At 36.4% G+C, this 23,848-nt stretch overlaps 1 protein-coding gene across 1 annotated transcript in view; it reads right to left on the reverse strand.

Moving 5' to 3' along the window:
• Idh3a (isocitrate dehydrogenase [NAD] subunit alpha, mitochondrial) overlaps positions 1-23,134 on the reverse strand; it is a 315,440-nt gene extending 292,306 nt beyond the window's left edge. The window contains exon 1 of the mRNA XM_081733815.1: positions 22,978-23,134. Within this exon, the coding sequence (XP_081589941.1) occupies positions 22,978-23,004 (27 nt within the window). The 5' untranslated portion in view covers positions 23,005-23,134. The remainder of the gene's footprint in view (positions 1-22,977) is intronic.
• Between the last annotated feature and the right edge of the window lie 714 nt (positions 23,135-23,848).

The raw sequence follows: 23,848 nt of genomic DNA on the forward strand, positions 1-23,848 counted from the left end.
TGGGACATGGAAAGGAAGTGACTGGGGCGTCTATTTTTTTATTTATATCTGCTATACGTATTTCACGATAAATTTATTGGTCATATCATTTTAGAACCAAAAATTTCAGATATATTCCAGCAAATAATATCATTATAAATGATAAAATCTATTTCAGTTGAGCCATTCCGTCAAATCAAGACACTTTAAATAAAAATTTTACCTCACCGTTTTAGATTTTGTTAAAATTTGGTATAGTGATAGTGAGTGCTCAGACTAAGGAAAATACCAAATTTCAGTTTTTTTTTTTTAATATCTCATACAGTTTCTGAAATATGGGGATGTAAAATTCGCAAATACTAACCAAAAAAAGCGTGAATAAACTTTCTTTAAATCGCTCTAGGAACTGCTTAGTTGAGCTAGAAAGCTGGAAAAGATGTCGTTTTGCAGCATTTAATATGCTCTTCCCAATGATACACAACATAATTTCTAATATATATATATATATATATATATATATATATATATATTCAAAATACAAATTAAAATTTTGATTTATATTTTTTCCAAAAAGTGCATAATTTAAAGTCTTCAAAGTATTTCCATAAATACTTGGTACTATTGTAAATCAAATGGTAAAGTATAAATATGGGATGATGGATTCATTGTTTAAAAAAATATTTCTGACACTTGTTTTCCACTAATAGCCTTATTTGGACCAAACATACCTTCAATAAATAAGAATTTAATTAAAACATACAGACAGGCAACTAAAAATATATCAAAAATATCAAAATATCATCTTAAAATGAAACCAATCAGCACATGCTATAATTAAATTAAGTTGATCAAATAGCCTATAAATTGATAAAACAGATAATATTGAACATTGGACCTATAACTACAAATTGAAATAAGGTATGAAAAAGGTGTAAGTATTGATGTAATAGTTCTAGTCCAAACAGATTATTCAAAATGTACATTGCTATGTCAGCTAATTTGCGCAGTCAATCATTTCAGCATTTGGAAATTGATTGTTAAACCAAGTGTATTGACGATTCGCATAATGCTATTGCTTAAACTTAGGCTGTCTTTTATTACTATATCAACCTTACTGGTTTTCTCATTTGTAATATTAAATGTTTCTTCCCTTTCCTCAGTAACTCGAGCCAATATATTCCGCCAGTGGGTGTCAGTTGACCGCTGTAACCTGGAAATCGTACAGAAAACGTCCGAAGAATTTATAGATTTATTCTGCAGTCAGATGTCCTCTTTGGTTCGGCATGACTTCATTGCCAAGCAACAAAGAGCATTTCTAAACTCCACAAAAGAAAATCTTAATGGATCGGAATTTGTTGTTACATGTGATTTTTCAGAATTTGTTGTTACATGTGATTCTGATTGCCTAGAGCACAATACTAACTATTGCTGTGTACACCTTTCAAAAGAAGCTAATTTCATATCTAACAAATAAATTTCAGACACTTCCAAAAAAGATTTACTATTTTGCAGACGGTTCTGCCGCTCAATACAAAAATAAGAAAAACTTTCTGAACCTTTGCCTTCATGAGGAAGACTTCAACATCAAAGCCAAGTAGCACTTTTCAGCCACATCACATGGGAAGGAGCCCTTGCGACGGAGTAGGGGGTTCCGTGAAGAGACTGGCAGCTCGTGAAAGTTTGAAAAGGCCATACCACAACCAGATCCAAACCCCACGAGATCTATATTTAAGTGGGCAGTAGATAAAATAAACATAGATTTTGCCTATTCTACTCAAGAAGATTATGTTGCTTCGGAAATGTTCTTAAAAAGCCGGCTTGAAGCAACGTTAACAATCAAAGGAACACAGCAATTTCATGCATTCATTCCCAAAACTACATCAAAATTATTAATGAAACACTTTTCAGATGATGTGCGAGGTTGGGAGGGGGAAGTAACTACATCGCCGGACAAACTGAAGCTACAAGACATATCAGGCTACGTGACCACTATGTATGACAACTGGTGCGTTGGGTACATTTTAAACAAAAATGAAGAACTTGATGAAGTGAAAATAACTTTTCTTTATCCGTGTGGACCAGCTATATCATTCTCCTATCCAATACATGCGGATGTCCTGTGGGTGTCAGTTGTGGATTTTCTCACAAATGTAAATCCGTTTACTCCGACTGGGAGAACACACACTCTTGTTGAAAGTGATGTAAACCAAACCCAATTGGCTTTTTCAAAATATAATCTGTAAAGGTCCGAGATAATTTTTTGGGAAACCGCTTTCAACTCAAAACTTCCTGAGATTAGTTACTTTATATTTTATAGATAGTTGTTTAAAAATTAGCGTTAGTACCTATTGTGTTAAATTCTTATTTGTTGAAGGTATATTTGGTTCAAATGAGGCTATTAGTGAAAAACAAGTGTCAGAAATAAATAAATAAATAAATAAATAAATATATATATATATATATATATATATATATATATATATATATATATATATATATATATTAGGGTGGGCCGAAAATTTTTTTTTCAGATATTCAGGATTGAGTAGTTATCAAAAGTTGTGTACTGGTACGAAATGAAGCCATGTCAAATATGTTGATTTTAAAACAATATTTAACCGGGCCCCCGTGGCCCAAAAGTTCCTCATTTTTCGTTGAAATAAAATGATTTTAGGTAATAAGAACATTTTTCCAGACAATACTATTAATACATAAAACATGAAATACATGGTTTTAATATACGCAAGTAGCTATTGAGACCTTAACTAACTTTCATAACTACCATATTAACCACGAAAAACCTTCGTGTTGAGCCCAGCTCAGAACTCTCAAACTTTAAGAGAATATCACTTTTTCGCATCTGGATGCAAAATGCAAGACACTGGCTTTCCGAAGGCGGCGCTTACATTGCTGAATTCAAATAAACTAGAAACGATATGGCTGCGAGCGTCTCTTCCTGTATTGTCTTGCCTTCGAATTAAGGATATGATTTTGAATTATAAGTCAAAATGCAAAACGATCCTTAACCCCATTAAGAAATAAGATACCTCCATTAAGAGCCAAATTAAAGAAATTTAAGAACGGTGCTCAGAAGTTATTTGATATTTTCTCTTGCAAATGCTGCGATAGAGTAACCTGTAAGTGTGATAAATCAAATTAAATACCGCCGTGGGAGCTCATATTAGATCAGAGAAATCAGAGACAAATGACGAGTTGCAATGTAGATAAAGCAGAAACCCATAGGCTCAAAAGAAAGCATGACACATAGATCGATTATGATGCTGCAGTACCAAATACAAGAGAGTTACAATCGTTAGCCTCAATCACGCACTTGGAACATACATTAAGTGCTTCCACCCCGAATTCAGACGATGAAGAGTTCGCATGGAGCTATCGTTTAGAGAATAAAATCTAAAGTAAACCTAAATAAACAATAGTGAGCCCTAAACAAATGAGTACCGCCAAAGATTTAACAGGTGTCTCGAATAAGTCGGCTGCTAAAATTGTATCCGCTGTTTTAGAAGGTATTAATTTACTGAACAAAACTAACCAAGACAAGGTAGTAGATAAAACCAGAATCCATAGGAAACTAGAAAAAAAAAGAAAGAGAAAAAAAGAAACCATCTACAGTGTAAAGCTACTAATTTTAAGGGTCTATTTGATGGCCGAAAATACCAAACTATAGTTCTAATTGACAATTGCAGTAGGCAAAGCACTGAAGAATATGCGAATTATATCGATTTGACCGATTGGTCAGAAGTAATAGGAACGAAACCTCCAATTTTGGCTAACGTGTCAACAGAAGAACTAACCGAAATGATTGTAGAAAAAGGAGGTTTCACAGTTTGTCACGTTCCCCTTCCACACACAGGCTTTGGAAAGGTGTGTAAAGGTAGTAACAGAACCTTCTTCAGAAGTATGCGGTAGTGTTGCACGAGACGGTTATATTCGCGCAAAACTGGAATCACGAAAGTATATACCAAGCTTCGAACATAAATCTCAATATTTTGTTCCAAGATTCAACTAAGGAGCTTTAAGTAAGAGGAAGGTGGGTGGGAGGAACTCGCTGTGTAGCCATCTCCACATGGTGAATTCTGGGCTGGTTTGGTGTTTGTTGGTCAATTTTTCAATCTTACCTTATGTATTTGTGTCCATACTATTATATCTACTAAACACCAATCAGACGAAGAGCTGGACATCAGATCAGAACATTTAAAATCTGGGGTCGAGTTAAAGTATTAGGAATCTTAACCAATTTTCTATACATACTTAAAATAATGGTATATATTTTTAAAAAAATAACACTTTTCGGCCCCGCAGGTCCTGGTGAAATATTTTTATCTGCCTCTATTTTGGGAAAGAAACATAGCATTATACAACTTTTGCACGGTACTCAAACTTAATTTTCTGAAAACAAGTATTTCAATAATATTTTCACTACTCACAACCATATTTTTTCAGCATTAACGTTCTTTCGGGCTCCCGGGGCCCGGTTAAATATATTTTTATCCGGCTCTGTTATGGCGAGGAAACATGACATTATAAATTTTGCATGGTACTTAAACTTAACTTTCTAAAAAATATATTTCAATAATATTTTCACTATTTACAACTATCTTTTTTAAAAATAAACGTTCTTTAGGGCCCCCGGGGCCCGGTTAAATAACTTTTTCCCGGCCCTGCTTCTGTGAAGAAACATAACATTACACAACTTTTGCACGGTACTGAAACTTAACTTTCTAAAAATATATTTTAATAATATTTTCATTGGTTGCTACTTTTTTTTTTAAAAAATTACTGTTCTTTCGGGTCCCTGGGGCCCGGTTAAATATCTTTTAATCCAGCTCTATTTTGGTGAAGAAACATAACATAATATTATACAACTTTTGCACGGAACTCAAACTTAACTTTCTAAAAAACTTATTTCAATATTTCACTGCTCGAAACTATTTTTTTTTTAAATTAACGTTCTTTGGGGCCCCTGGGGCCCGGTTAAATATCTTTTTATCCGGCTCTAGTTTGGTGAAGAAACATAACATAATATTATAAAACTTTTGCACGGTACTCAAACTTAACTTTCTAAAAATATATTTTAATAATATTTTCATTGGTCGCTACTTCATTTTTTCAAAATTAGCGTTCTTTCGGGCCCCCGGGGGCCCGGTTAAATATATTTTAATCCGGCTCTATTTCGGTGAGGAAACATAATATAAAATTTTACAACTTTTGCACGGTAATCAATCTTAATTTTCTAAAAAAAAAAATTTTCGGCCTTTTTCGGCCCACCCTAATATATATATATATATATATATATATATATATATATATATATATATATATATATATATATAGAGAGAGAGAGAGAGAGAGAGAGAGAGATATCATGATCAGAAAAATGGAAACACCTGTAGTTGGCAACACGTCAGATGTATGGGTTGGCAGTGGTGTCGTGGCGCCCGCAGCGCCGGACCGCTGGTGATGGTGTGTTACGTCGGTCTCCATACTACGTCAGGCGCAGTGGAATAGCAGTGTCCAGTGGCTGCAGCAGACGGAGGTAGTGTAAAATGGGAGACCTCTCAGATTTTCAAAGAGGGCAAATTGTTGGTGCGCGGTTATGTGGAGTGAGTGTGACGGCAGTGGCTACTGTGTTAGGTGTGTCGCGTGGGACAGTGTTGAAGGTGATGACGGCCTACACAAAACATGGGAAAACCACATCGGGGCAGCGGAACAGTGGGCGGAAGAAAATCGTAAGTGACAGGTCACGCCGGGTATTAAAGCGCATTGTCACGCAGAACCGTCGTGACACTGCGGAGCAAGTGACGGAGGAACTCAATCAGCACCTCCCCCACCCTGTTTCGACAATCACAGTCCGCCGCGAATTACATGACATGAACTTACGGGGTCGTGTTGTACGGGCCAAACCGCTCATCAAGGACCATAACGCTTTCGCACGCCCCAAATGGTGCCGCGACCATGCAACTTGGACCGTTGAGGACTGTAAACGTGTGATATGGTCGGATGAGTCATCCTTCACCCTATTCCCAACCACGACCCGTGTTTATGTGTGGAGAACGCCCAAAGAAGCTTATGATCTGCAGTGTCTCCGCCCAACTGTGAAACATGGCGGCGGCTCGGTGATGTTGTGGGCCGCCATATCATGGTTTCCATTGGGTCCTGTGGTCACACTTAGCAGACGAATCACTGCCAACGATTATGTCGCAATTTTAGGAGACCACTTGCATCCTATGGTCCGGATGTTGTTCCCGGACAATGACGCCATCTTCCAGGGTGATAATGCACCCATTCACACAGCTAGCGTTGTTGCAGCGTGGTTTGAGGAACATCGGGATGAAGTTCAATACCTCCCCTGGCTCGCCCAATCCCCAGATCTCTACATAATTGAACATCTGTAGTCCGTCTTGGAAACACGACTCCGGCGACGATTTCCACCTCCATCCTCTCTCACAGAACTGGCCGACGCCCTGCACGAGGAATGGTGTAAAATTCCACTTGCTACCATTCACGACCTCTATGTCTCCATCCCACGTCGCATCAAAGCTGTTCTGAAGGCGAAAGGTGGCCCGACACCATATTAATCTGGTAAGTTGCAATTTCGTTCAGGTGTTTCCATTTTTCTGATCACCAGCTGTATATATATATATATATATATATATATATATATATATATATATATATATATATATATTAACAATGAACCCATCATCATCTCATATTTATACTTTGCCATTTGATTTACAACAGTACCAAGTATTTATGGAAATATCTTCAAAATTTTAAATTATGCACTTTTTGGAAAAAACAATCAAAATTTTAATTCGTATTTTGAAAAAAAAAAAATATTAGAACCTATGTTGTATTGTGTATCACTAGAAAGAGCATACGAAATGCTGCAAAACGACACCTTTTCCAGCTCTCTAGCTCAACTATTGCGGTTCCTACAGCGATTTAAAGAAAGTCTGTTCACGCTTTTTTTGGCTAGTATTTGCAAATTTTACATCCCCATATTTCAGAAGCTGTTTGATTAAAAAAAGAAAAGAAGAAAGAAACTTGGTATTGATAAAGTTCTTCTCGAGCAATCAGCCAAGTGAAAACTGGTGGATAGGCCAACGTTTCGAGAGCTGTCATCGTTCTCATCATCAGGGCAATTACGATGACAGCTCTCGAAACATTGGCCTATCCACCAATTTTCACCTGGCTGATTGCTCGAGAAGAACTTTATCATATACGCCGCCAGTAAAGCTTCAAATCTTACTTCAAACTTGGTATTTTCTTTAGTCTCAGCACCCATTATAACTATACCAAATTTTAACAAAATCTAAAATGGTGAGGTAAATTGGGTGTGTTGATTTGACATGGAATGGCTCAGTTATTAATAACATTATTTTTTCTTTTATATATAGTTTTTCAACCCTTATAATATAATTACCTACTATTACTGCACAAGTTTAACAACAAAGGCAATCTGTGATTATGACATTTGGGGTACGGAAGAGGTGGTTTTCGGCTTTTAATCTCTTGTCAACAACATATTATGCAAAAAGAAACATTTACCATATATATATACACACAAATATCTGAGATAATATTAACTTAGAAGCTTAAACCGCTCTTGATTAAATTCCCCTTACGTTACTGTCCGTGACACATGTGTACTGTATTGTTGAAAATCTCGGTTCACGCTGAAGAAAACAACATATGAACCATGAACCTAGTGACTTTTTTTCTTCTTTCTTCAGAAAATGTTCAGTTGACTTTGCCCTGTTTTCGTAAATAAATATTTCCGTAGCTACATAGAGGTGCCGGAACCTGAGGCTCAGACGCCTAGTTCCTATATTTATGACTATAAACAGTCATATTTATGACAATTAGTCGCTATATTTATGACGTCATAAAAATATTTTTTCACATATCTCGTTCATTATATTAGATATTGAGCTTTCACCGTATTACTCAGCTCCATGTACTTTTTGAATTGCTACAAAGAACACATGATATTGAAACAGTATTTTTTGTATTAATTATATTGGGGTACCCCTATACTACAAGGGTACGATCGTAATAAACTGCAGAATTCATACTAGGCTATCAATTAAGCTATATATATTAGTTTCCTGAAATTTCTCATTCTTATACCAGAGACCCAAAAGTCCAAATGCATACGAGTCTCTATATTCACGTCGTCATAAAAAAATATAGTTCCTAGTATCTCGTTTACTAATTAGATACTGACAGGAAGTTCTAACTATTTAATACAGCTATCTGCATACTCTTTAAACTGCTCGAAACTAATTTAAAACTGAAGTAGTATTTTTGTAGAAACTATATTGGAAGAATCACTCCCAGAAGTACGATCATAATTGAGTCAATCCATTCTAAGTAATCAAGCATGTGCCGCTCGACCATCTCCAAAAAATTAATTTTTTTCATGAATGTTTATCTTGTATCAGGGTACTTCAAAACCACAATTAATTATTTTTTACAACAGGGGGCACAGGGCGACACAGGAACTAGCGCCACTTTGCGCTTTTTCGATTTTAGGCGTTTACGTTGTTTTGAATATCTCAGCATGCATTTTGTTCTAACAAATTGAAAACTGCTGGGTGTCTCCAACTCGTGCAGAGCTAAAACTTTGATCTACAAACATTTTTGCCTAAAACCACATGAATGGAGTGAAATCAGGGTTTGTAGTAGCAACATTTTTGGACATTGAAAACATGTTTGGGAAGAGGAAACAACTGACGTAGAGGTCTGAATTTGTGTGTGCATGTAGTCCGGGGACATAAGTTAATACAAAAAAATTTACAGACCTAGCTGCTCACAAAGGTCTGAAAAAAAATTCGTAAAGTTGGGAAATTATGCCAATTTAGCATATTTCACTGTCCAATATCTCCAATGGGCCTGGATAGAAAAATCTGAAATTTTGGGAATAGTTAATAATTTAGTATACCATAACACACAACAAACCGCGTTTTGTGTTTTTGAGCAGAAAGGGGGTCAAAGTGCTAAGTAATGACGTCAAACTCTAAGAGGTGTTTTGTTCATAAAATCTACTGGAAATTTGTTGTGAAGAAAAATAAAGTGGGATGAATGGTTAGTCCACTCAAGGCTCTCAAGCTCGTTTCTTTTCTCTAGTTGTAACACTCTCTTATCAGACCCACAGCAGCACTGGTGAAGAATGCCGCTATCAGCAGAAGGCGAGGAAAGTCAAAATGCAACCTTTACGATTTTTTTTTTTTTTTTTTTTTCAGGCCTTTGGGAGCAGCTACAGGTCTGTAAATTTTTGTGTATTAACTTATGACCCCGGACTACATGCACACACAAATTCAGACCTCTACGTCAGCTGCTTCCTCTTCCTAAACATGTTTTTAATGTCCAAAAATGTTTCTACTGCAAACCCTGATTTCATCCCCTTCAAGTGGTTTTAGGCAAAAATGTTTGTAGATCAAAGTTTTATCTTTGCACGAGCTGGAGACGTCCAGCAATTTTCAATTGTTAGGACAAATGCATGCTGAGATATTCAAAACAACGTAAACGCCTAAAATCGAAAAAGCGCAAAATAGCGCCAGCCCCTGTGTCGCCATAGGATGTTGTAAAAAATAATTAATTGTGGTTTTGAAGTACCCTGATACAGGATAAACATTCATGAAAAAATATGAAAAAATTAGATGTTTATTTTGAAAAGGTCGAGCGGCAATTTTTCTTTTTTCTCGATCACTTTGCATGGATTGACCCAATTAACTGTAGAATTCCCACCAGGCCTTGAAGTAAAGGGACATACATGAGTTTTATGATATTTCTCCTCCTTATGACATAGACCTAAAAGACTAAATCCGTAAAGGTCTCTACTATATTAGATATTGAGATAGAGGTTTTACTATTACTAAGGTCCATGTATTCATTAACGTTCCATGAAGAAAATTCCATAATGAAGTAATCTTTTTGTAGAAACTATACTGGGGTAATCACTTAACCCATCAAGTTACGATCATACCTAACTGCAGAACGCCCACTTAATTGTCTATTAAGATACATATAGTAGTTTTCTGAAATTTATTCTCTATAGCAAAGACCCAAAAGTCCCAATCCATAAGGGTCTCTACTTTTATGACGTTATAAAATATATAATTCCTTATGTCTCGGTTTCTATATTAGATATTAACATGGAATTTTCACGGCTCGATGTACTTTCGAAACTACCGGAAGACAATTTAAGACCGAACTAATCTTTCGACAGATATTGTACTGAGGTACTCACTTAACTCATAGGTACCATCTTACCGGTATTTAATTTTTGTTAGACATCAATAATTATTTCCGAAATTCTAACATCTAGTACACTTTTATTTCACGGCCTCTCTGTAGCCGTGAGGTGTACCGGCTGGAAGTTCTGAGTAAACACTTTTTTCTAACACACTTTAAAAATTTACAGTTATATTTTCAAAAGCATTTTAAAATTTAATCTTGGCAGACCCCATGGAGATACCTAATTATTTTAGAATGAAATTGTTTCTGGAGCGCTTATTAACCTTTCATGAATAGACATCGGGTTTTTATGCAAAAATACATACTTTGTTTGCTTATATGCATCTCTGTTAAATTTGGTAGAAGTTTCTAACAACAATAATATAGATCAAATTCGGTTTTACAGTGCATATAAATGCATATTTTAAAGATCAGAGAATATATTAGTGCTTAAGGGCATATTTAGCATATTCTATAAGTTTTTATTTCAAATGTATGCTTTTAGTATGGAATAAATCCAGTTTTAGTTTGTATTTTCAAAGCATTTACATGGCTGTGCAACAGAACGGCTTTTTGCACGGGAGGATGGAAGAATCAAAAATATTAGTCTAGTTTATGGAAGACCAAAATATTAGCAATCGATCAGCAGAGCAAATATGCTTTCAATTGCCAAGACCTTAAGATAAATCTGAGAATGATAAAGACATTGTAATATCATATCGACATTAATTCAGAAACACGAGACGCAACGAATGCTTTTAGTGAATGCTTAACTCTAGTTGATGAAGCTCGGCACGAGCTCCAATCAGTTCCTGGTAAATTTAGGTACTCTATGGAAAAGAAACTGACGGATGTTATTGCCACAAACTCCAACAATAAAACAATTGAAGACATGGGAAAATATCTTCAAAAGTTAAATTTCAACTTGCGAGAAAATATAGACACTAAACTTTCTCTTCTCTATAAATATTGTCCAGTAACACGTACTGATGTTAACAGGCCATTTTCTGGCTACAAATGCCAGAACTGACACCAAAAAATAAAAGAAGCATCTCGTGATATACTGTAAGGCTAAGTACGCGAAGGAGTAAATTCTTTTAAAAAGTTTATTTTCAGTGGAAACGAATAGAAAAATTAGGTTCGTATTGTTTTGTGTAAAGTAAAAGCATTCTAAAAAACAAATGTGAAGAAACCTAGAGATCGTGTTCTCATGTTATTGTTTATTTTAATCTCATAATTTGTGTTTTCAAGAATACATTCTGAAGAGAAGTTACTAAAAGGCAAAGTACACTTTCAATGTTATATCTCACCTACAAAACTTTGTCACAACTTTACTGCATGGTTGAAACTGCTCTCTCTTATTGCATTGTTAGTGCAAATTTAACGCATTTAACAGCATAGTTGCATGCATATTTCATGAATTTTAATTGCATAAAAATCTGATGTCCATTCATGACTGGTTTCGGAAATTTTATCATCTAACACGAATACCTCATTACCTGATACGAGCATCTCTTTATCTGATAATATCTTGATGGCCGTCACACATTTCGAGTCCTAATTTTCGTGGGACACATGTCTGCAATGTCCTTCGAAACTTCGTTATGTTTCGGAAATATGTATAAATTGGTAGTTGTGTGAATCCCATGGTATGTCCAAACCCCATAGAGGTGTCCATTGGTTTTGGGGAAGGTTCTAGAACACAATCCCCATTTATAAAAACAAATATATATATATATATATATATTACATACCTTCCTTTGGCTCTTTTTCGTTCCTTATTATTTTCTTCCAGTTTTTGGACTATTTTTATCGTTGAAATATATTATTACCGAAACAAAGAACACTAAACTGTCACTAAAGATCAGTAAACAGACAATTAATGCACGTAAAATGTCTGTTTACTTAACCACTGGTCATATGTAGGTTTATTGCTTTAAAGTAATAATAATACTTTAATTAATTATTATTTTAAATAAATGAAGTCTTTTGTTATTTCTTTGATTTAACGTGCGTAACTTTTATTTTAGTTTGCTTTTTATTTTATTCGAAATTCCGTTTAGTTTCATTCTCGTATTCGGAGTCGATGTTGAATTGTACATTGATGATAAACGTGGTGTGTGATTGTTGTGTGAGTCTGTCGAAATATTTATATATTGCAATATATTGCTTTACACCTCATGTGTTTAGTGTACCTACACTTTATACTTTCTTTTAGTGAACTATTTCTTGATGTTATAATTGTGTTTATGTGTGTTTGGGTTTTACGGGTTCATAAAATGTTTTTTTGTGGCATTTAGTGTGGTGTTCTTTGAAATTCATTTGTTCGCAATGGGTATATTGTTTTGCATTAATGTTATTGATGTTCCTCTTTACTTCTGTTTTTCAGGGCAAGTTGAGTGAATTACGATAAAATAAATTATTCGAAATTATTAATAAACAAAAATTCCATTAAAGGATTTCTTTGGGTAAACTTTACAATACAGGCTGCACTGTCTTCTTTCACATCGAAAAGTAGTTCTTATTTCTATTAATTTCATTTGTTTTAAGATTGGTGATAGTGTTAAGTATATAAAGATGGCGTAAAGTTTCTGCACATGGTTAAGTATCGTTTGATTCTGTTCACGACGTATAGCACAGGCAAGTATTCTCTTCTGTGACGTATAGTGTGAGCGCACTGTGTTACACCTCCTGTTCCTTTGGTTAAGTAGTGTGTGTTCTAAAAAGCTTCGTATAATGACTTCAGTTTATAATGGCTGTGATATTTAAGTTACTTAATTTTTCTACTGACTTACAAAATAACGAAACGGAGTTGAAGTTTTTAGAACGTCACGATTTAATTAAATTGGAAATTAATTTTCGTAAATGTGGGTCAAGTTTGAAGTTGTTTAAGGATAGGGGTTATTTTCCGATGTACGCGGCAGGATAATGAGGTAAAGTACTTTTGGTGTGTGTCTGCCTTTCGCCATTATTGTTTGCTTGCTTGATGAATGTTGATGCTGCTGATTTATTATGCCGGGTTAACTGCTGTATCGCCAGACCAACTTTAGAAAATTTACCAGATGCATTGGAAAATTTATTTTGGTTTGTGAGACAGTGTGTGTAAAAGTCACGTGATGGGAATAGTTGAAGTTAAAAAAAAAAATTGTTGTTAGTTATTTTGGATGTTGTAAGCGGCATTATATGTGGAAGCGGAAGGGACCATTTCGCGGAGAGGTACATTAGTTAGGGAAAGGCAGTGAGAAAATGAAGCGTAAATGACAAGATTGTCACATATCGTGTTTGAGTTTTATCGATTGTACAAAAATAAGGAATGCTAGTTATTGAAATTGTTTGAAAGGAATGGACTAGTAAACAGGTGAACAGTTTGTCTAAGTGTAGAAACGAATTTGAAACTACAGAAAAGAGGAACATCTAACCAAACCTGATATAAACTAACCAAATTTAGTACGTTTTGGTACCTCTTTGAATGGAATTTAGCATGTCCCCCAAAACTGTGCAACACATAACCCATGCATTTTATGACACATAGTGTTTTTCCACTATCCTCGATTATGCATATACACACCGCCGCTCACGCGCCTGCTCCCTACAAAGGCGCACCCTCGCTGCCGCTCGGGATACCCTACTGTTCCCCTGCCCTGACTCAGATAGCATTCGTGCTATTCAGTGGCCACTTAACACAAGTTGGTTTGTGTTTTGTACACTAATTTTTATGCCTTTCGTCCACATTGTATTGCGAACAATAATCAGTTTCAAGTTTGCTAGGGCCCCAACCTAGAATTTTTGGGGAGAAACTAAATAATATATATATTCGCTTTTCGTGTGGTCCGGCGATACAGCGGTAATGCTTTTATTCCATTCTGCATTTTTAAACTGCGGTAAGTAATATTATATTTTTCATTGTGGTAGTTTTGGGGGAAGGGAGGGATTGCTTTCCTTATTTAATAGCGTTTTTCCTTTATTTGGGGGTTTGCCCCATTTCGTAATTGGGTTATAGTCGAGCATGCTTTGTAAACTTTAGCCCCGGGAAACAAACTTTAGAATACACGCTCCATTGGAAAGGTTGCTATCTATAGCATTGGATTAGAGCTGAAGCGGGTTTTGTAAACTTTAGCACCTGGGATAAACTTTATAATACACGCTCCAGTATCTGTTTTTAAGTATCGAATAGCGCATGTCGTTCATAATTTCTTTTGTTGTGTTTTTCTCTTGTTTCTTTTTTCTGAAATGATGTGTTATTGAGAATGATTTTTGTTTTAAATATGGCCATGTGTTTCTTCAGTTGAAAATAGTTCCAGTACACAAGGATACTACTTACGCCATAGGGCTACAACTGGAGCGGGCTTTGTAAAGTCCTCCCATTTCTTCTAATCACATATATTCTAAATTAATTAATTGTTGGGAGGCTCTACCTGTTAATGGAATGTTAACCAATGATGACGGCGCCGTGAAGCTTCGTACAGAACCCACTTCTCATCATATATGTCCAGAAATGGCTCCTTCCTCAGACGAGACAGCAAAGGAACACAGGATCTGCTCGCGTTGCCTTGTGGCCCGAAGTAATATTTCGTGGGACCATCGATCCAACTTGTAGTGCTTCCGAAGTTGATGGAGGTAGTTCCGAATAGTTTCTCCACTCTTAATGAACTGTAGTCCCAGTTCCTCGCATGTCTGGCCACAGTTCGCCTCAATTGCTGCCTCAAGATCTTCATTTTGTACATTGTTGTTCTTCCAGCACGTGGTGCCTCTTCGAGTGTTTCATCACCGTTCTTAAACTTATTAAACCACCGCTGCACTGTCCGCGTAATCACGACACCCTCACCAAAGGCCTGGCAAATCTTCCACCTCGCTGCAGCGGCGTTTTACCGCAGTTTGAATTCGTAGAGCATACACGCTCTTATGACGCTCTGTGGAGGTCCCATGTTCACTCTGCCCTTACGCAAATTCACGGTGTAACTGAACTGTCACAGGCTGGTAGTATGTTAGATATACCTACACCAATAACTGACCTTCGGCTTATCTCCATTCTCATTCAACTCACGGTGTGAAGGCCAGTTGAACACAGATCTCCACAAAACCTACAGAACTTTCTTATTACCTTTATATAGAATCAGGGTTTCTACTCATTTGGTTGGAATCAAAAATACCTGTCTTGTTCAGGTTACCAGTCACAATTTTTCAGTTCATTTTATACACAGTTAACACAAATGAAGCCTCACATGGGATATATGAAGAATGTGAAAAGCTAAAATAAGAAGAGCCACATGGAGTCCCTTATTCTGAATTCCAATTTGTTGTGTTTAACAGGTCCTCTTAAATTACAACTACTTCTATTACACCAATGGGCTATCTGCCTTTTATATTTTAAGTATTTGTCTTTTGAATGTGTACAAACCAAAGGTATAGTTCACTTAGCGGATTTTCAAAGAAGGATCTTAAAACTTTTGGTGCATTTCCTCTAACTTGTAAGAGGAATGCATCACAAAGTGTCAATACCCTTTCTGCTACAGCAAACAAAGATAACCATCTAGATGTTGTATGTGACAACGATGTGCGGTATTCTAAATGCACAAAGTCGCAAAACTCTATAAGACGCTCCGTGCGTATAGTATATATAAAAAACTGAAAAGTTTAATTATAACTGCCTCCATCAAAACATCAGCTACTGTCTTCGCCGCATTATGAAGTATATGAGCTGGGCATTCAACACCCAAAAGATTTTTATTCAATCAACTCTTCAATTTTGCGAGCTCATTGTTTGTACATGTACGTCGTAATACAGCCAAAGCTTGTATTTGCATTGTTACCACAGAACGCATGCATTTACTTTTATCACTGTTATTTTTTCTTTATACTCTTTTTACGCGGTAATTGCTTATTTCACAGGCTAGTTCATTTTTTAACGAATGTCGTTTAAGTAGTTTTACAGTGATGGCTTTTTTTTTGGTGTAATGTATTAAACAACCTACGGGAAGATTTTCTCTGCGTCATAGTTACTAGCGTCGGTGGCAATATCAAAGTAGTAGACATTTTCTATATCATCACATATTTATTTCGTAACGTCAGGAGCCGGAATGGATTTTTCTATCGCTGTTGGTTTAGTTCTCCCTAAAACGATGTTTATTGCTGTTTTGGAATGACTAGAAATTTTAGAATTTAACTTATTAGTGCAATTCATCGATTTAAATGACATATGATATTTCTTTGTATGGAAGCAACATTGTTAAGTCAGTTGCTTGTAGCAATTTTTCCTGTTCGGAAGATTTGAGAATAAAATAATTGTCCAGTCTTTTTAAGTGATAGCAGAATATATGTTTGATTTATGCTTTTCGCGTGCTATGTGGTCTTTGATATCCGCTCTTCCCCCATGCATATATTAATATAACACTTACACATATATTAATATAACACTTACACATTTTACAGACTACTTCATGGTCATTTCCTCCTCGTTTTATAAATAACCATTCCACTGAATATTTCTCCTGAAAAGAACACTTACGCTTGTAAATGATGGAAACACATTATGCACCAGACACTAGCAAATGTGAAACAAGAACGCTGACTTCACTCTACACCGACAAAGAAATTCATTTTACTTCACTTCACTTGCAAGATTTTACTTCACTATAAGTATACTCTATGGACTGGATACAACACTGGATTATAAAATTTTGCCTCAGACAGTTTAGACGCGGTTAACATGCAGCATCTCAGAGCAGTATCGCCATAACTAATTGAAGTTCCAACAATAAAGCAGTTCTGCGCTGCCGATTGAAGTATAAAATAACTAGTGTTGGGAAGTGACGTAATGCAAAAAACGCGTTACTTTTTAAGTAACGTTTCCTAGTAACGCGTTACATTTTTTCCAAAGTAACTGTAACGGTAACGCGTTACAAATTTTTAAGTAACGTACCTAGTTTGCGTTACTTTTTTCGCGTTACATTTCGGATGATTAACTACAATATTTTTTTTTTGAAACAAATGTTTTTTTCCTGTAAGTGAATTTCTCAGAATGAAACAATCAAGCACGAACGATGTATGTCAGTGATCGACAGTCACAGACACACAGAGAAACAGATAAGTTCGTAATGGCACTTGCTGTTTTTTTGAAGATGAGGACAGCCTTAGGAAAATCACGTGAACTGATTGCAAGCACCTGGAAGATTTTGTCGTAGATTTTGACAGCTGCAAATCAATACATTCAGTGAGTGAACTAGGAGTGCAATGATACCGGTAGTTTATTTTACTTTGATTTCTGTTGTTTTTATAAAGATGGAGAACGAAAATATTTTGCCGTTCGAACATTTGAAAGAATACTAATTTCAAGAGCTGAGGAGGATGGTAGACAGAATTTAAAAGTAAAGTGTCTGAAGTGGCCCGGCGGAAAATATTTATCAACAACTAGGGGGCCATAATTAACGATTTACAGTAAGGGGTTAATATGAATAACCTGTGTTCTGATGAGCAGGCCTACTTTATTACTAGAAAATAGTTTGCTGATGGTATGTAATATTGGAGTTCTTTCAGATCAGTTTTCTTATCCTAGAGTCCCGTTGATTATAGAGTACTGTAATGTTTCTCCATATTCTGTATTTTTAATTTTACATAACAACATTGTTATTATTATATAATTAGTTTAGCAGAATAATATAAGCAACCACTTTTTCTAACGCATAGGGATAAGCACGAACCAAGCTAAAACTCGACTCGACTCGAATTCAAGTCGAGTTTCGAGTCAAGTCAAGGGTAATATCCTCGAGTCGAGTTCCGAGCCGATTCAGTTTTTCGCGCTTAGTTTCGAGTCCAGTCGAGTTTGATAAATGGCTTGTTCGTTTTAAGTCGTCTTGAAATCATGGCCTGATTACACTGGAAAACGAAAACCATGAGAAATGTAAGCTAAAGAGTAATATAGAATACTTTTAGTATTGCTCACGAGAAGAGACACTGCTCGCATCTCGTCTCGTCTCGATAATGAGACCACAAGAGATTTTTTATAACAAGTTCAGCTCGGCTCGGCTCAACTGAGATGGCTCGAGCCTGCTCACTTAGGGTGAACCATCAGCTCGAGCTGGCTTGGTAAGGATGACCCATTTGCTCGGTTCGGCTCAACTGAGCCGAGGGCTCTAGCCGAGTCGGTTGGATGAGCTGTTGGTTCGGCTCACTTCTCGGTTCGGGTCGATAGTGAATGAGCTGAGAGCCGAGCTGCTCAAGCCGTTGACAATTCTAAACCCAGGCCGAGCAGTTTTGGAGATATTTGGCCAGTACCCTATAACTTTTAACAATGTTTGGCTCGAGCCCGAATACTCAACCTAGACCCTAAACCAAAATTCAGAAGCTCGTGAACAATGTCCTTGACTCCTAGACTTCACGACTACCGAGGTTGGCAATCAACTAGTGTTTTAGTATTCAAATACAAACCGCCTATCTTTCATTTTTATATACAGTGTTATTATTATTATTATTATTAATAATAATAATAATAGTGGTAGTAATAGTAGCACGGAAAATTGAAGTCATAATTTTTTCACATTTTTATAGTTTCGAACCTAAAATAACGCGTTACATTTTAAGAGAAAGTAAAGTAACTTATAACGCGTTACATTTTCACAAGTAACTTACCCAACACTGAAAATAACCAGTAGTTAAAGCCAATCACCAGGAAAAAGACGTTGTTTTCTACTGAATATGATATGAAATTATTGCCATAACATATTTCCCCACCTTTTGAATATATTATTTCCCTTCTGGAAGCTAAATAACCCATAGGACGAAAGAATGGATGTGAATTTCGAACTCCTTGTTATTTGTTTAGTAAAATTAATTGACTACACAAATCTTCGGAAAACCTTCCATTTTTAGGCGAGACATACTGGTTCTTGCAAGTTGTTTTTATTATTATTTCTGAAGAACGAAAACCGGGACAAACAGGCGTTCCGAAAGCCTCTCTCGCCTTCTTTCGTTGAAAACCGGAACTGTCCCGGAAAACTGGGACGTCTGGCAACCCTATATAGGAACATATTTTGGGAGGGATTTCTCATAGTTTTGTTTAGAAATCGCAGAATTGGGAGGGATGCTTGATGTTTATAAGCACAGGATGACTAACATTTTTTTAAATCTGGGATTGGTGACAGTGGTGGGAGCTGTCCGCTACTTGAAGATGAAATCCATGAAAAAAATGAAATTAAATCTGAGTTTTACGTCCCACGGTTATGCCGGTTAGGCTAAAGGAGATGGTGATGATGAGTAATGAATGAAATGGTGGAATGAAGAAAGTGGGAGGAAACGGGAGAACCCCGAGGAAACACATGCACATGATATTTGTCCACCACAAAGTTCCCTTGGCGGGGCTGGGATCGAACCCGGTACCCCAAGCACCAGAGGTGAACGCTCTACCACTGAGCCACCGCAGAAATCCATGAAATTCGGAGGTGTCGTACAGTTAATGTGCAACTGTTTTTTTAAAAAGTGCCCTATCAAAGAAGAAATTTCGGTAAGCCTTTACTATAGGCATTTCATCGTTCATTTGATTTTTTGATTCAGTGATTTAGTTATTGATGTGAATCGTCTTTAGAGCGTGATTTCTCTGGTACGTGGTACTTTCGTTCTTCTTGTATGGAATGTTGGGTGTGACGTCATGTGGTTGTATGTTTGTAGGCGTCGTGTGTCAGTGCTGTTTGTTCTGTTTTGCTGTAGGTTCTGCTGTGCTCTCTTCCCTGCTGTGTACGGTTTGCGCGGGAGGTTTAATGGCAAACTGTGCTGATATTTTATATGAGGATGAAGAAATCGGTAATTTAAATTTGTGTAGGCTAGGAGCTTTGGTAGTTAATAGTGATAAAAATAGCTACCGTTTTCGTTTCTCAGTTGGAATTTTAAAGTTAGATAAAAATTGCAACGTTTGTGGAAGGAAATGTAAGTTAGGTACTGTAGTTCGTGGTGATTGTCTGAAAGTTTCTTATGTGTGTTACAGCGAAAATGTCATGCATATTTAAAACAAGTTTCTGTTCGAAATGGTTCTTTTATCAGTCATTCGAAGTTGTAAGTTCGTGAAATATCATTATATTCGTTGCTGGTGTTACTGGGAAAAGATGTTCGAGAACTGTTTCCGATTGGCTAAATTATTGTACAGAGGTGTGCTTTGAGGCTGTTGTAAGACATTCTGTCCCTGTTATTGGTGGACCCGGGTTGATAGTAGAGGTTGATGAGGCACTCTTTGGACGGAGAAAATATAATGTTGGAAGGCGAAAGTGTGGATTGTAGATGGAATCTGCCAAGAGACAGGAGGTATTTTTTTGAGTCCATGATGCTGCAATTTGCATATTATCTATAGTGTCGAAAATTTTGTAAGGATGTGAGAATTGGTGAAAAATATTCAATTTTTATGAAGCATGCTGGTGAATTGTACACTTAAGTTTAGTGTCAGCTATGTTGTTCTTTTATATATTTAAGTTTTGATATGTAGGTAGTGCTTTGGAGGGGTAGGGGCTTGCCTCCCTTGTAGTACAATATACTTCAATATATCTTTTTTGGTTTAGAGTGGGTTAGGGGCACTTGCCCCCCTTATGGTACAATGTATTTTAATATATAATTTTGCTTTGCCCTCCCTTCTAGTATGATTTAACACGATTTGTTTTATATTTCGTGCAAATTTTTGTAATATTTTTTTTTTAAGAGTGGGGTATTGGTGGAAGGTTCTAGAACGCTGCTCTACTATATTGATTATGAAGCAGGTTGTTTCCTTTCTCTATGAAAGTGCATATATTTAGAAAGCAACCAAATTGGTTCGTAATCAGTGTTTTAGAACCTTTCTCGAGTTGATTTTTTAGGAACTGGTTCTTTAAAAATTGAATCAGTTTCTAAGGAATCAATTCATTGAACGAGTCAATTGAATGAAATGCCTATAGTAAAGTCTTGCCGAAATTTCTCACACTTGAAGTAGTCCTATATAACGGTTGACCAACTTCAGGGGAGAAATTTAGTAAAATAGGAAAGCATTTAAATTTACCAACGTAGATATAATGCCTAATTGTTTTATTTTCAGTAACTAAAAAAATACTTCTCGCGTAACAGCTGTGAGTAACACTACAACTCATTTCAATTTCTTGGCGTTGCGGACCCCCTGGCTAGGTCCCACGGACCCCACTTTGAGAACTACTACTCTTGATTGTTAGATATTTCAACTTGCTGCTTTCGATAACCACATATATGTAACGTTCTCCAGAACTTCCGTAAGTCATATTTTGGAAATATTTAAAAATGGGAGTTTCACGAACCCCATGAAATCTCTAAGCCCAAAGGATGTATGTCTGTTTCAGATTATAAGTGTTTTTAAAGTTGTTGTTAGGCCTCAGAAATTAATTTCGTGCAGTTTTGCTATACGGATCCATAGTATTAGTAGTAGTAAGAGGAGGAGGATTAGGAGTAATAGTAGTAGTACGAACGGGTTAGAAGCCCCGCAGGGGTTCATTGGATTCTGTTCTCGACATAAAATGGGCAAATCAAAGACCCCCAATTTTTTCCGTACATTTTACAATCTGTGGATCCGTATAGTAAAACTGCACCTTAATTTTTTAAAATTGTACTGTCTAGTAAACAAACCCTACAAATCTATGGTGTCGCTTTATATTGCCACATATTTCGATTACCGTTATGCGTACGAATTCCGGTTTCCGGTAAACACACAACTGTTAACATTCTCTAAAACTTCCTCAGGCTATATTTTGGAAACGTTCAAAAATGAGTTTCGCGAATTCCATGGTACCCCCGAACCACATCGGGATAAACATCTACCCTTGCGTAGTAATATGTATTAGAGTTTTTGTTGTCTAGCCTCAATACTTTTTCAAATTTTTTTATCGTTCTCCTATCCCAAACCCGAAAGTCCATATCCCATCTTGGATTGAGTATAGCCCGCTCCCCCCAATAACTTTTAACGAATCATAGTGATTCTAACGATTCATATTAGTTCATAATGAATCGGAATCGCATGTTATAAAGGTTTAAGATGTAAATTTTGTGGTAAGGAGGTTTTATTATAAGTAGTATTAGTAGTAGTAGTAGTAGCAGCAGCAGGAACGAGTTACAAGCCCCTCAGGGGTTGGTTGGGTTCTGTTCTCGATATAAGTAGTAGTAGGAGGAGGAGGAGTAGCAGTAGTAGTAGTGGTAGTAGTAGTAACTCTTTCAGTGACAAAGAACTGGGGGGAGCGGGATATACACAAGCCCCGACCTTAATCTATATGTACGTAATTTGTATGCGGGTTTAAATTTATTTCAACCAGTAGCTAACCGGTAATAGTTAAGAACAGCTACTTCTCATCTCCCGTGCACGAGGATACATCTTACTGTTGCACTACCTAAACACCCTAAAGTACAAGGGCAAAAACTCAGTCTATTACCTACTTTTTAATATCCTAGATAGTCAATGAATAATTCCTGAAAGTATGGCGTTTCTCGTCCTTCCCTAAATGGGAAGTACGGCTCCTTAACTATAACCGTTGTTACATCTAGTTAACTCAGCCATTACTATACACGATTTTGGGGAATTGTCAAAATATTCTACCCACATATACTTAAAATAGGAACAATCTTCATATACTATTTAATGGCGTTGATTGCATAACCTTTTCTAAAAAATACCATTCCAAAAAGTCAATTTATCCCTATATGCAAAATCCATTTCCAGATTCAAAATCTGTGACTACTAAAACTGCAAGAATCTACTCATTTACATACCACTTTCTTCAATATGCGTAAAGCCATTTTTCTTCTGCTAAGCAGAGACGATAATCGATGACACCAGCGTTGCCAAGAAATGCTTACAGAAGGAAACTATATCAGTGTTGGAAATTATTAACATCGCAACGTTCGGATCAGTGCATCCACATTATCGTACTTTACTCAGATTTACTGAATATAATGCCTCATTCCGCAGATTAGCGTCAGCGCAATCGGCATACACGGGGGCCGATTAAATATTGACTTTCGTGATCGCAACGCATCTTTGCTATCAATTTACGACAAACAACGAGGCCAATTGAATATCGTTCTTCCTAACCATTCGACTGACGTCATTACACAAATTAGGAAAAAATATATTTACGTTGTTTATCGGAAATTGATTGTAAAGATGCGTTACGATCACAAAAGACTAGTTTTAGACGAAAGCATTTATCGTAGCAGATGTGCTGCCAAAAATCTAGTATAATATTCTATGGCATCAAAAATATATTGTGCTTTTACACGGTAGCATTTTGATAAGCATTTTGTCGTGACGTAGCAAACAAATCACTGGAGAAGAGCGCAATTATGGTTTCAAAACTAAAAACAGATATTTCAGTCACTATTTCTTAACCCTTTTAATTTCTTGCCTTTTTCGGCGTTTTTCTTGAGTCTCAGATAAGCAGCGATAGTGCCATCCCTATTTATCCTAGGATCATGGTTTATACCTCGTTTTTCTCAGAATGGAACAGCCTTTCAAACGGTACCACTTACATGTCCCTATAATATGCCAGAAGAGAGTTATTTGAGGGAAAATCGGGATTTTTTACCAAAAAAAAACTTCTTCAAAGTTTGGGACCACCTGAGGCCCTACCGGGTCTGCGCA

This window comes from Thermobia domestica, chromosome 12 (assembly GCF_964235325.1).
Source record: "Thermobia domestica chromosome 12, izTheDome1.hap1.1, whole genome shotgun sequence".
Lineage (NCBI taxonomy): Eukaryota > Metazoa > Arthropoda > Insecta > Zygentoma > Lepismatidae > Thermobia > Thermobia domestica.